The sequence below is a fragment of the Chelonoidis abingdonii genome, chromosome 25 (assembly GCF_003597395.2).
Source record: "Chelonoidis abingdonii isolate Lonesome George chromosome 25, CheloAbing_2.0, whole genome shotgun sequence".
Taxonomy (NCBI): Eukaryota; Metazoa; Chordata; order Testudines; family Testudinidae; genus Chelonoidis; species Chelonoidis abingdonii.
The window spans coordinates 12,072,451-12,086,770 of NC_133793.1; the positions used below are offsets into that span (position 1 = coordinate 12,072,451).

The window sequence follows — 14,320 nt, forward strand, 5'->3', positions numbered from 1 at the left end:
GCTCCCGTAGCGCGGCGCCTGCCGTCCCTTACCGTCTCCGAACGGCCGAGTCAGGGGCTGGGGGAGGGGAGGAATGAGCATGCGCAGCAGGCGCGCTCGCGACAGCACTGGGTCGCCGGCACTTCCGGCCGCCGCCTCCCTTAAAGGGGCCGCGGATCATTTACTCCTGTCTACTGCCTAGGCCGGCTGTGCTGCGCTCTGGGGCTGTGGTGCCCCCCCCCCTTCCTCGAAAGGAGCCGGGAACCCGGGGTGCTGCGTCCTCCAGCCCGGGCCCTGTGCATAGTTCGGGGGGCAGCTGGGACCCCTGCCTGGGGGGGCCACCCTCACCCCCCACCTTGCCCCAGGGCGATCACGTGGGACCCCTGCCTGGGGGGGGCACCTCCTGGGGGGGGGCACCCTCACCCCCCACCTTGCCCCAGGGTGATCACGTGGGAACTCCGCCTGGGGGGGGGCCACCTGCTGGGGGGGCCACCCTCACCCCATACCTTGCCTCTAGGGCAACCTTGTGGGAACCCTGCCTTGGGGCTTCATCCCATCGCTCCACAGGGTCATCCCCATCATCCTGGGGGTCACCCGCACCTGAGACCTGTCTTGCCTCTAGGGGGATGGCCCGGGACCCCTGCCCTTGGAAGGCATCAGGAAGGCTGTGAGCAAAGGTCCCGCCCTCCTGTTCTCCTCAGCAGAGCATCTCCCCTTCCCTGTCCCCGCCATGTGACTCTGCACACACAGGTTGCTGGTTCAAGGGCTTTCAGGGAGAGGGTGGGGAGGAGGCAGGTGTCAGCATGACACTGGCCTAGTGCCCATGTGCTCAGCCAGCCTGCACTTGTAGGGGGGGGTTCAGACACCAAAACAGATGTTGTCCATGGGGATGTCCTCACTATGGCCAACCTGTTCCTCTAAGGCTTTTGGCTTGAGGCTCTGGCTTCCCAGGGATTTCTCAGGGCTGCCACTCAAACTCATCATTGCAACCATCTGAGAGTGGCACTGAATGGAGGATGAGGGCAGAGGTCCCATAGGCCTTGGAGAAGCAGCTCTGGTCTGGATTCGCCTCGGGCTAGGAATGAATTGTTTTCCTTGTTTAAAAATAATTAACGTGTCTTATCTGTTCTTTAGTCACATTCCCACCCACCAGGAAAACCAAACTGGGGTGGGAGACTGCTCAGCTGAGAGCCAGTTATCCAACGTGGGCAGCTCTGCCCCTCGCTCTGCCATGTCTGCTGTCTGGCCTGTCTCCCCCCCCCCCCGCCTACAGGACTATAAGAAGGGGATCCTGCCTATTCTGCCTAAACACAGGCTTTAGATGAGGACAAGAGGCTCAGATGAATGTGGAGGAAGATGGGAGCCACACAGACCTCAGTTTCACGCAATCCAGGCATACTTCCTTTCAGCCCTTATATAATTGCAGGCAGGGCCACCCCTACATGGTTTGCTGCCTTGAGCAGCTGAGAAGAAAAAAAAATTGCCCGAGTGATGGATCAAATACACCCACCAGCTGGTCAGCTGCACCATGTGGCCGCCTCCCTAGATATTGATTTGGCATCCTAACCCTGCCCTGGGGTAAAGGTGCCAGCATGCAATGCTCCATCTAGGTAGCCTTGGGTTAGCTCCATGTTCCAGCCCAAAATACTTCATCTTGATCCAAGTGCCATCCACTCCGATCAAGATAAACCTTAAGTCTCTGTAGCCTCACCTCACCCCTGCTCCTTGGATCAAGGAGAATTGCACTAGACTTTGGGATTTGTGGCCTGGGCCGAGGCCACTGAAATCATGTCCACACTAGGAAATTACCCCTTTGCTGTTGAGTCTCAATCACACGTTCAGTAACTGCTGCAAATGGTTCAGCCCAGTCTATACTAGCAGTTCAGCTGTTTTCCATTTAAGGAGACCCACTGCTGAACAGTTTTCAGCCCTGGCTCGATTTCCTAACACAAACCAGACTTTTGCACGAGCTGGAGGGTTGCATGCTAGGACTTGTAGCCTTTGTACTTAAGACTTTCGAATCATGATGGGGAGCATTGCGTGCTGGGCCCCAGAGGCTCTGTGGGCTGCTCCATTTGATGCAAACGGGGCATAGATGTCGGCCTAATGGCTGGTTGCCGCCACAGACTTCCACTTAGCTAACGTTTGGGCCAGATACCATCAGGGCCGGCTCCAGGTTTTCTGCCACCCCAAGCAGCAAAAAAAAAAAAAAAAAGTTGCGGCAGCGCAGTTGCGCTGCTCCACTTTGGCAGCAATTCAGTGGCGAGTCCTTCGCTCCGAGAGGGACTGAGGGACCCGCCGCCGAATTGCCGCCGAAGACCCGGACGTTCCGCCCCCATAGCAGCCGGAGGGCTGCCCCTTGGTATTGGACGCTCCAAGGACCTGCATTTTTAGCTGGTGTCGGGAGCCGGCTCTGGATACCTTTTCCTTATATATTAAGGCATTAATGACCCCTCCCAGAAGAATATGCCTGTTTCATGTTTGGCAGACAGCTGAGCATAGGCTTGATTAGAAACAGGAGCCTAATAACACTTCACATTTCTATGACACCTTTTCTCCCAAAGCATCTCATCAGCCATGTACAGCACAACTGAAATGCAGCTACCTTTGGAGTGGAGAGCAGTAGCCGCCTGTCTCACAGCTCCTTGCCTGACAGCGAGAGGACCTCCTGCTCTTATGAGAAGCACTGTCACCCACTCCTTATTGCTTGCACAGAGCAGAAAAGACCTTAGGTTGTAAGGTCTCATCTGAAAGAGCCACATGCAGCAAACGGCACAGAGCCTGATGTGGGCAAGGATAAAGAGCTGAGTCAACCTGCCCAGCGTTGCCTAGGAGTTTAAGAGTTTCAAAACCGGAGCTTAGTCTTCCAATTCCAGAAGGAAAGATGTAGATCAGGGGCCTGCCCATACACTTCAAATATGCTGAGATTTTGGCCCAAGATTGGGTTCAGTAAGGAATGACGAGACATGTGGTTGGAGGGCCTGTTTTTAAAAACACCCAATGTATGGAAATGAGGCTTGGAAGTATGCAAGGCCCTGACATGGATTTCATAGCACACAGCGGACCTGGTTCTCCTTTCAGGCCAGTGGAAATCAGGGGTGTTTTAGAGCCAGGTTTTCAAAACAGCTCCTTTAGGCACCAAACTAAGTGGGGATGTTTCTAAAGGTGCACTCTGCAGGTGGGCGGTTGAGCACTTTTGAAAATCAGGCCCAGAACTGAAGTCAGTAGCTGTGGTAGCTTCTGCTTGTTGCACCAATATCCTTCAGTCCTGCCCTTGAGAGACTGGGTTTCCCCGCCAGCATGAAGTGGACAGAATGGCTCTGTGCCAGGGCCTCTTGCAGCCCCTAGTGTGGGCGTTGGCGTGTCAGGGGAGGGGTGTGACTGGAGTGCCTTAGGCTCTGACTAGTCTCAGCTGCCTGTGGCACAGAGGACTCTGGGTCCCTAAGGCTGCTCTGATTTACCCCTTGAAGCAGGCAGGGTCTGGCCTGGCCGAGAACACTAGCAGGTGCAAAGTTAATTTAAAGAGCATCTAGGTGCATCTCAGCCAACATCAGAATCAAGCCCTCTTGTCTTTTAATCCCCTCACAGCCCTTCTCACTCGGCAAGAAGAGAAAACACAATAATACCAACCTGCTCCACACTGTCAGCATTTATACACCCAGCATCCCCCCGCCCAGCTTGGACAAAGAAAACCCGTGAACGTTAGTTTCACTTTGCTCACGCTTGTTTTCAAGTTCAGACGGGCTCAGTGCTGCCCCCTCTGGGTTGCAGACACTGCAGGGGCAGGTTTATTTGCTTTATACCCCTTGTTTCAACTGGATCCTACATGTGTTTACAAATATCGTGGGAAACCTTTGCTGAGTGGGTTTATGGTTTGACAAACTCTAAGACTTGAGTGCAACCTTCTCTTTGATTTTGTGTTGTGTCACCTCCTTCCGGTGGAGGCGTCGCACATGGTAAAGGCCAGTGCCACACCCTCGGGCCCAGGCAGGCTCTGCAAGCCAGTACATTTGTACCCACTTACCTATGTCAGCGTCAAACTTATCGTGACCACACGATGGCGCCAAGGGGCATCCGTGCCAATGTGTGTCGCACTCATGCCAAGCGTGTGCGGAAGATGTAAAGAAGCCTGCAGTGAATAGCAAATTAACAAGAGCTGCTGCTTCAATAGGCATCAGGCACTAAACGTTCAATCAGAAAGGGTTTCCCTGGAACCTGACTGCCCCACTCCTGATTATTGTTATTTTACAGTGATGGATATAGAGGCATTTATTCTGATTGATATTTTACTGTCTGCTCCTTTGTGCTATCATGTCCCCATGGGTGGATCAGCAAACTGAGGCAGAGGCAGGTTAAAATGAGACACAGAAGAAGAAATTCAGAGGACTGGTGCTTCACTTCGCCCTCCATTGGGGCTGTACTAGGGAAGGGCCGTAGGTAAATCAGTTGTGCCGGGACAGAGATACCTGTGCTGACCCCGCGTAGGACAAAGGAGATGGCTGGTCAAGGGAGGGGCTGCCCAATCCACGTTTACATAGATTCAGAGACACCCACCCAGCTCCTGGCACAGAAGTGGAGCTGCGGGAGAGGGGCAGGACTGTGTGGCGGGTGGGGAGTTTCAGTTTACTGTTACAGCACACACACACTCTTCCGCTGCAGCAATTACTTGGGTTTATGAGGGTGATGTGCATTTTACCCATAATCCACCCGCAGCAAATCTAGAAACAAAACCCAGGAGTCCTTGAAGCAGCAAATAACTGGAATCTGCTAGTTGGTTACTGGGATAAACGCTGACTGAAGGGAACGCACGCCAGCAGTGCATTCATTCATTCATTCGTCTAAGTAATGTGCAAGCAGGAATCCCTGCTGTAGCACCAGCCTAGGGCCACGCTGTACCACTGACCCCCACCCCCGGTGGACTTTCCATTGACACAAAGTTGGGTTCTAGAGCCCCAGCTGTGCCACAGACTCTGTGTGTGACCTCAGGCAAGTCACTCGGCCAGTGACTTTGGGTGCCCAATCTGAGACTCTTTAGGTCTGGTTTACACAGACACTGAGCACCCACTGTTCCTAGTTACCTTAAAATAAGTGTGGGTGCTCAGCACCTTTGAAACCCAGGTACAAGGGGTCTCAGACACAGCTCCCAAAACCAGAACTATCCTGCACGAGTGGAAACTTTTTCCCATAGTGCCTTGTTCAAGGCCACATAGCGAATTGTAGAGCCAGGATCCAAATTCAGAGCTGCCTGGCACCCAATCCTGACATAGTCTCATCTGACGGTGGTGAGAACACTCTTTACATTCTGCTAATATTCATTAGGAGGATGTTAAACAGAAATGACTACAGTTAGACTTTCTAAAATCAGCAGGTAAATGGTCATTGTAACCAGGAAATCTGCCCCCTCAGCCAGAGCCGGGTTGAGGAGGGCTGCGCTGGCAGCTGTGGGGACCCTGGGTCCCTCCACCTGCCAACGGCTGCCCACGCTCTCTCTTTGACCAGGCTCTGGCAGGGGGATGCCTCGGAGCCTCAGCCTGGCCATGGTAAGTAGAGCCCTGCAAATCTGTGGATAGCCGCAGACAATTTTTGCAGATCATGGATCAGATGTGGATACACATTTTTGTATCTGTGCAGGGCTCTACAGAGAAGAGCCACCAGAATGATTAAAGAATGAGAAAACCTGCCTTATAGTGATAGACTCGAAGATCTCGGTCTATTTAACTTACCAAAGCGAAGGTTAAGGGATGGATTGTTCACAGGCTAGAAGCGTCTACACAGGGAACAAATATTTTATAATGGGCTCTTCAATCTAGTGCCCAAAGGTATAAAACATCCAATGGCTGACAGCTGAAGTTAGACAAATTCAGACTGGAAGTAATTCATCCATTTCTAAGGGTGAGAATAACTAACAATTAGAACAATTTACCCAGGGTCAAGGTGGATTCTCCATCACTGACCATTTTTAAATCAAGATGGGCTGTTTTTCTAAAAGATCTACTGGAGGAATTACTGTGGGAGGCTCTCTGGCCTGCATTATACAGGAGGTCAGATAGAGGATCACACTGGTCCCTTCTGGGCTTGGAATCTGCTCCTTCCTCCAGGCCATGGTGACTCTGGGTTCTCAGGACAAATTTTCTGGTGGCCTCAGAGTGCAGCCACCAACTCTTGCTGGTGGCCACTCTCACACATTCCCCTAAAATACTTACTTAGCTTTAGGAAAAACAAATAAATATGCACATAGACAAGTACAAATCTTTGTAATTTATTTATTGCTAGCTAGTAAGTAAGTCTGTGTGAAAAATGATATTAACAAACATACAAGTATCACTTTTCACAGCAGACTTACTCAGCCCTGGCAAGCCTGGGGGCAAATTAAGCCCTGGATAGGGGTCTAGGGAAGGTGGTCAGAGCCCGAAACCCCCACGATCAGAGCCCAAAGCCCCCACCCCAGGGCTGAAGCCCAAAGCCTGATCCCCACTGCCCCAGGGAAGGTGGGGAACTCACTGGCTGCCTGCTCCTCCAGCATTGTGCCCCACGTGTCTCCAGAGGGGAACAGGGCCCAACCCCTGCTGGGGGGTTGCATCCAGGAACAACAGGAAGGCAGAGAGGGTAGGGCCGCTACTTTGCCCCAACCCCAGTCACTGTCCAGGCAGTTGTGGACATAAGAAAAACTCCAGATGGCCGTCAAATGCGGTCACAGCGGCTGCATTTAAAAAACACTTAATACCAACATGTAAATATTGTTTGGTAGAGATGCTCCCCCATCCCATCCCGGATTTCCATTCATGTTTGGGGGCTTCTAGATGGAGCAGGTGGGGGGGGAGGAGGAAGGGGTGTCCCACTCTTATAGAGATAGTGGTTTCAGTTGTGACCTTTGGGTGCAGATCCTGGTCTGGATTCTGATCCTCTCCCAAAGCTGGGGGGAGAGATCAGTTTGGGAAAGGGACCCCTTTCCTTTCAAATTCCATCACTGATGGGCTGCTCTCCTGCTGCGGTTCTCAACCTTTCCCGGCTACTATCCTCCTTTCCGGACGCGGAGGCCTGAGTCCCCCCAACCCTGTCTTGCAGCCCCCAGGGGTAATGGCTCCTCTGGTGAGAAACACCGATCTAGGTAAAAAGAACAAGGAGGCCTTGTGGCACCTTAGAGACTAACACATTTGGGCATAAGCTTTCATGGGCTAGAACCCACTTAATGGGATGCATGCAGTGGCAAGCACAGTTGGAAGATCTATATAAATGTGCTAGTCTCTAAAGTGCCCCAAGGACTCCTCTTTCTCCTTGCTGATACAGACTAACAAGGCTGCCACTCTGAACCCCGATCTAGGTGTGCAGGTGTGGGAGACACCTGGGGGTGTCCCTGGCAGAGACCCACTGCTCTAGGGTGCAGGTATCTGAGGTTTCTGCCTGACTTTACAGCCCAGCCTGGCAGATCGCCGCCTCCCCCTCCTCGCCAGCCGCTCTGGATTCGCTCCCACGTCCCACTCCCCGCGTGACGCGTCCCGGCGCTGGCAGAGCCGAGCTCCTGCACCTGCCCCGGCCCGCGCCTTCGCCCCGCTTCCATAATAGGGCACGGGCCGGGGAGAGCCCGGGACCGGCTCTCCGCTGATTGGCAGCGGGGAGAGGCCTGTGGCCAGGGCCGGCCGGCGCCGGCAGCCAATGGCCCGGGAGGGGCGGGGAGACTCCCGCGCGCCGGGATGCAGCGGCCCGGAGGGCTGCAGCGCGCAGGGGGCCCGAGCATCGGGCCGGGCTGCTGCGGCTGCCGCTGCGATGCGCTCCCGGCTGCGAGCGCCGCTGCTGCTCCAGCTGTTCCAGCTGCTGCGGCCGCTGGACGTCTCGCCGGCCGGCGCCCAGAGCGGTGAGTCCCCGCGCGGGGGCGGGGGGAGAAGTTCCCGGCTGCCAAGGAAAAGTTTGCGAGTGGCAGGCGGGGTGAGGCGAAGCGACCCCCGCCAGGGGCAGCTGGGTCCGGGCTCTGCCCAGCAAGAGCGGTGGGGCGGGGCAGGGGTCGCAGAGTCCCCTTCGGGCTAAAGGGGAGAGCCCACTCCCCGTATCGGACCCATCGCGGCAGGGAAACGCACCGGATCTGCTGCACGGAATAGCCCTCCCTCCCGCCAGCTGCTTCCACTGCCCTGGCTCCGCGCTGGGCTCCGTGGGGCCACCCATAACATAACTGTAACGTGCGCGCTATTGCCTCTTTTAAAGCGCCTGTGGGAATCAAATGGGTGGCCAGTCCACGCTGGACTGTCACAGGCAAGTGGGCTGACAGCTGATCGCCCCCGTGGGTGCTGAGCACCCCCTATTTTTTCCCTTGGGTGCTCCAGCCCCGGAACACCCATGGAGTCAGCGTCTCTGATGTAGAGTGTGCTTTTTCCAGGCGAATCACCCCAATCTTTGGTGTGGCGGGTCTCCTTGTATCTGCACTGTTTGGAAACTGAATCACTAACAAAATCTGGTTTCGGAGGGGTAGCTGTGTTCGTCTGTATCAGCAAAAACACGGAGGAGTCCTTGTGGCACCTTAGAGACTAACACATTTATTTGGGCATAAGCTTTTGTGGGCTAAAACCCACTGCATCAGATGCATGGAGTGAAAAATACGAAAAGCCATATAACTATTACAGCACATGAAAAGGATGGGAGTTGCCTTACCAAGTGGGGGGATCATTGCCGAGGAGGCAAAACCCAGTCAGCTGTGAATTTCAGTGGATCGTAACTGTTACCCCACAGCCGTGTGCGCTTGTGCCTGTGTATATGCATGAGGTATTTGGAGTAGGTCAGAATACCCATCTCTGGCTTTTGCGTGATTGTTCCTCCAAAACGCTCCCATTGGCGTCAAGGGGAGTTTTGGCAACTGGTGCTGAAGTCCATAGTGTGGGTGTTGCTGTCCATTTTCATGCACATATAGGACTGGACTGGCTGTTTATACGCTGGTTGTGTATTAATGCCTCTTTCTCAGTCTACGATGATTGTTTTTGAAAATGTGGCTATTTCCAGAGGCTCCTTGGTGTGTTGTATGAATGAAAAGCTACAGAACACAAGTTCTCAAACTGGGGGTCGGGACACCTCAGGGGGTCGCGAGGGTATTACATAGGGAGGTTATGAGCTGTCACCCTCCACCCCAAACCCTGCTTTGCCTCCAGCATTTGTAATGGTGTTAAATATATAAATAAGTGTTTTTAATTTATAAGGGGGGTGGCACTCAGAGGTTTGTTATGCGAAAGGGGTCACCAGTACAAAAGTTTGAAAACCACTGCTGTAGAAGGACACACAGGAATGAAACGTGACCAATATGTATACCCCATAGTGACTGAATTGTACAGCAGAAGTTGGCCAGATTCAGGCTTGGTCTAGACTTGAAACATATCAGCCTAGTTCTATCAGTCAGTGGTGTGAACACCCCCTACCCCCCTGGCCCCCTGCCACCATAGCTATGCTGAGAAAGTGCCCAGTGCAGACGCAGGTCTGCCGATTTGGCATAGCAGTTGTTGTTCAGGGGGGCAGTGTTGCTATATCAACAGAAAAATTCCTTCTGTCGGTGCACGCCTTGTCTACACTGGGGTGTATCTGGCACAGCTCTGCAGTGTAGACATAGCTTAAGTGTTGCACGGCCCCTTCGGATGGGATCAACCTTCAAAGCCCAGGTACCAGGCCTCACACTCTCCTCATTCAGCCACCTCCTAAAACCTCACTTCTTCTGAAACTGCCCAAAAGACATCAACACACACAAGGAGAGCAAACCGCAAAGTGAACACCCTCCCTGGACCTCCCAGCGTGTCCTGTCTCCTCAGGGGTTGTCTCTTGGATAGCATGTTCCTTGGGGCAGGGACCTGCTCAGCTTTGCACCTTATACGGCCTGAGCACGTTGTCAAAGCTTCATTCAATGCAAGAAGTGGTTGTGAAGGGTTTTGAGAGCTGCAAGGCTGAGGAGTAGAGAGTAAATGCCATGGGGAACAGTCTGCCAGGTGGCCCTGTAACCCTTCCCTGAAAGGGGAACAAGTGTAACCCACTGGTGAGTGTGCTGCAGAGTGTGTTGTGCCGACCCACTGAGGAGATGAGTCTGTTGCAGCCGTGCAGCAGGCGCTTTTGCTCCGTGTGTGTTCATTGCTCCCCGGTTCAACCCCAAGGGTGCCGGCCAACTTGGCGGCCATTGCATAACCCCCTTTCTGTTCCTCTTAGCACCCTCGGACTGATCTTGTGAGCAGCTGCTCCTTGCTTGTGGGCCTGATCCGGTGATGTACTGAGTGCTTCCCAACTCACACTAAGTCTTTGAGGGGTGCTGAGCATCTTTCAGGATAGATCCTCCTGTGAATAAGGACTGCTGTCATGGGTAAGGGTTTTCAGGATCTGGCCTGGCACTGGTAGGCATGGGTACCCATCTGCTCCAGTCAGTGGCTCAGAGCCTGATCTAAAGCTCATAGAAGTCAGTGGAAGGTTTTCCATTGGCATGGATCAGGCCCTCCATTCCCTTTGATGTCAGTGGAAACAGGAACAGGCCACACAGTTACATAGAAAGGAGCAGCATAAAAGCTGGGTGGCTTCTTTTTTCTGCGAGAGGGGAACTGATTTAGCTTAGCCAAATAACAAGAAGGTTCATGAGACTTAGCATTTCTATACTCAGATAATTAAACCACAGCAACTGCCAATTATTCCAGACCAAATCTCAAGTCAGGGGCTGTCATGATGTTACTATAAGAAGCCAGTGGGGAAACTGGGAACAGGCTGGATGGAATGGTGGGAAAACACAAGTATGAAGGAAAAGGTGTAAGCGAGATATGAATGAATTAGCTAGAAAATGTGCTTTTCTGCCCCCTCCACTGGACAGATGCAATGATCTCTTCCCCCGGCCCCAATCTCTTACCCTTTCAGGTCCCTACCGTGAAAGCTCGTCAGTGTCAAACAGTGATATCTCCTCCTCACATATACTGCCTGCGCTGCAGCTGCTCAGTGCTGTTATCTGCTCTTTTAGACTGGGCATCCTGCATTACTGTGATCATGTTTCACATTAATACCTTGTAGTAAAACGGTATCATCTCTGACCCCAGGGCTTCGGAGAAGCAAGATGTGGATCTTGCAGACTTTGCTATGGAGCCATGCCTGTGGACCGGTAGTGTTATGAGGCCTGATTCTGAATTCAGCGCTAAGAGGATATATACAGCTTATGGTTAACAACTGGGGAAATCTTAGAGGTTCCAGTTCGCAGCGATTCATACAAATCCTTTCCCCCCTGTTTGCATCAGTTCAGATAGGCTTTGCTGACTGTTGAGTTTGGGAGTTGGATGAGCCCATAAATATTTCCAGTGAAATTCATCTGGTAACTGTGTGAAGCGAGTGAATTTTGTGTGATTTCATGCCTACAACCATGCTGGTAACAATTTGCACTTTATAGTATTTCTCATTCATAGATATTAAAGCCCTTCACATAAATGGGTATCCTCATCTCATTTTGCAGAGGGGGAAAGTTAGAGAAGGATGGCAACTTGCCCAAGGTTGCACAGAGGATCGGTAGCAGAGGTGGGACGAGAACCCAGGTCTCATGACTCTGTGCTGTGATCAGTTCAGTAGACCATAGCTTGGTCTCCCATAATCATGAAAAGGTCTGCAAATTTCATTTACCCTGGTTGGAGTTTAGTATGAAACACATGAGCCAAGCAGGAGATTTCGGCTGTCCATGGCATCTTGTGCATGGATTAAGGGTAGAGATTGGCAAGTAATAGATTTTTAGGTTCACCATCAATTCAAAAAAAAATCGAGGAGGGCAGAGAAATTAGTTTTGGGATGAACCAACATTTTGCAAAACTTATGTTCCGCTGAAAAGTCAAAAACAAAAACTCACTTGTGGTCAAATGACACATTCGGTTTACATGCGGAGCATTTAAGACAGTTTTGATGGTTTTAAAAATAATATTAAAGGACATTTTTAAACAAAAACTCATTTCAAACCAAAAAATGGAAAAGTTTAGAAAATGTTAAAATGAAGTTTCAATTTGGGGGTATTCCCCCTCCCCCCGCTGAACAGTTTGGTGAAATCAACATAAAGTTGCAAAATAGTTCAAGGTCTCCACACCTGCTTTTTTTGTTCGTTTTGTTTTTGGCCAAAACCAGTTTGCCCAGCACTAGTTAAGAGTACGCTGTAGTCCTCTGAAAAGGATCAGATTAAGGGAACAGGGCATTTTCTCTTGTAGATTTCCATGTAAATTGCATTTGATTTTCTTTTTCAAAGCTGTAAGCTGATTTCAGGGTTAAATATTTGTGGCGCTAACTGGTTCCTAGAAAGGAAGCCTTTGGAAGTCAATAAATTAGACATTAACCTATTGATACACATACACACACCGAGGCAATAGACATCTAGCATTGGCCTTACAGAATGCAAGTGCTGCCTGGTTTTGATGCTGTAGCTTGGAACCAAAAAGAAGTGAGATGCAGTGTTGTGTTTTGTCTTTCCTGCATCCTGTAGCAAATATCCTGGCAGGAATCTGCTGAACACTATGAAAGTGTTTTCCTGCTGAATATACCCAGGAAGATGCAAGTGTGCCGGGAAAACAAAAAAGTTCAATTAGAGTTTTTTACATATCAGGAAAAAATAACCCCCAGACCGTGGGAATCGGGATTCTGCCGAAACTGGGAATTCTGCCGGCTTCCTCCATAGCTCCACAGCTTTTGCAGTTTGGGAAAGTATGAGATGAGATCATCAGGGGTGTTGCAGGCAGGTCCAGTAGGTGGGAAGTTGGGGGTGCACATGTTCCTTATGAAAAGGCGGGCTTGCAAGAAGGTTTGACAGGAGCTGGGAGGGTTGGATCCCTTGTATGAATCCTTGGGTGGAAGCCCCTATGGAAGGGGGAAAGGATGAAGATGACTGGATGCTTTGAAAGACAGTTGCTCCTTTCCTTTGTTGGATAACAGCTGTTGGACTCTTTTCACTGGCTTGCTCCCTTGCAAACCCCAAGAGGCTGATCAAGGAAATTTGCATTCCAGAGGCAGCAGGTAAATGGATGACTAGGGCAGGTGAGAGGAGCAGGAAATGATTAAGCTCTGGTCACCGGGATACAAAGAGCCTTTCCCGCAAATCCCCTCTTTGTGGGGAGAAGAACATTTGTGTGTCATTTAGAGTGTCCCGGTTACCGCAGGAAGCAAGGAGCCGAGGTACCAGCACAACAAGGGCACTGCTGAGGCTGCCAGTCCCAGCCTACCCCACCAATATCCATTCATCCCTAACCTGTAGACATAAGAGGAGAGTTCAGTCTCCAGGGCCCATTTGGACTGTGGTCTCTCTGTCACTCAGTGGCAGTGGGTTGTGTGATGTGGACACTCACTCTCTAAGAATTGGGTTGAGACCCACCAAACTCATGTCAGAGATGAGCTCTCATGAAAGCTTTCACTCTTGGCTAACAGTGGCTGCATCTGGTGTCTTATAGGAGAACAGTAATGGCTTATGAGCCTGTCTCCTGAGCCATCTAGTCCCCGAGAATTCAGATACCGCCAAGCCCGGGCCATGGTGGGGATGCTGGTGCTGCTCGAGGGGCCCGAGCTGCTGGACAGGAAGCAGCGTGGCAAGCGGGTGCTGAACAACCCTGACTCCGACCTGCTGCCCAGCCCCAGCCACTGGCTGCTGGCCTCTGGCCCTGAGCATGCTGTGGCCCCCCGGCTGCCCAATCTGGACACCACGAGCCAGGCACCGCCAGTGAGTAGAGCCCTGCATGGTTGTATCTGCATCTGATCCACTATCCGCAAAGATGGTCCGTGGATATGCAGAGCTCTACCCATTGTGCTAGGAGCTGTACATACACATAGAGAGACGCAGCCCCTGCCTCAAAGAGCTCATGGTCTAAATGGACAAAGAGTGGGACAAGAACAGAGGGATAGGAAGATGAAGGGACTTACCCAAGGTCACTGAGCAGGTTGGTAGTAGAACCAGGAACAGAAAGCTGGTCTTCCAGCTGCCCCAGTTTAGGGTTCTTTTCACTAGCCCGCACCACTGAAAGGGAAGGGAACTAACCAGCTGTTCAAAGGGGAAGGACTATTCATGATCGTTGTTCAGCAGCGTTCTCCCTGCTCCAGTTACAACAGGCCCAGAGCCCCAAGGAGAGTGGGGTGTAATTAATCAGCAGGGCTCCCCAGGCACCAAGTGTTAAATGCCTTATTCGTTTTCATTTTTCAATTATCAGACACCCGATAGCATCTTCATAAGCAGCAGAGTCCTGAAATTAAATCCCCGGCCACAAGTGTGGAGCTCGGCTTATCTCTGGCATGTGTGCTTAGCATGTGCATTAGGGAGGGTTTGGATGTTTTTACAGAGCGCCTCATTTCCCAGGTCAATCTCCTCTTGGCCCTCTCTCTCCATATTCCTCTGAGC

The 14,320-nt window shown here is 51.7% G+C and overlaps 2 protein-coding genes across 7 annotated transcripts in view; one reads left to right on the forward strand and one right to left on the reverse strand.

Annotated features, from left to right (window-relative positions):
* The window catches only part of GMEB1 (glucocorticoid modulatory element binding protein 1), a 17,230-nt gene extending 17,112 nt beyond the window's left edge, over positions 1-118 (reverse strand). For all 4 annotated transcript variants that reach the window (XM_032802879.2, XM_032802876.2, XM_032802881.2 and 1 more), the window contains exon 1: positions 33-118. The gene's annotated coding sequence lies outside the window, so the exon portion shown is untranslated. The remainder of the gene's footprint in view (positions 1-32) is intronic.
* A 7,617-nt stretch (positions 119-7,735) lies between these two features.
* LOC116837931 (discoidin, CUB and LCCL domain-containing protein 1-like) overlaps positions 7,736-14,320 on the forward strand; it is a 63,612-nt gene continuing 57,027 nt past the window's right edge. For all 3 annotated transcript variants that reach the window (XM_032802845.2, XM_032802846.2, XM_032802847.2), the window contains exon 1: positions 7,736-7,831. In XM_032802845.2, the coding sequence (XP_032658736.1) occupies positions 7,744-7,831 (88 nt within the window). In that variant the 5' untranslated portion in view covers positions 7,736-7,743. The remainder of the gene's footprint in view (positions 7,832-14,320) is intronic.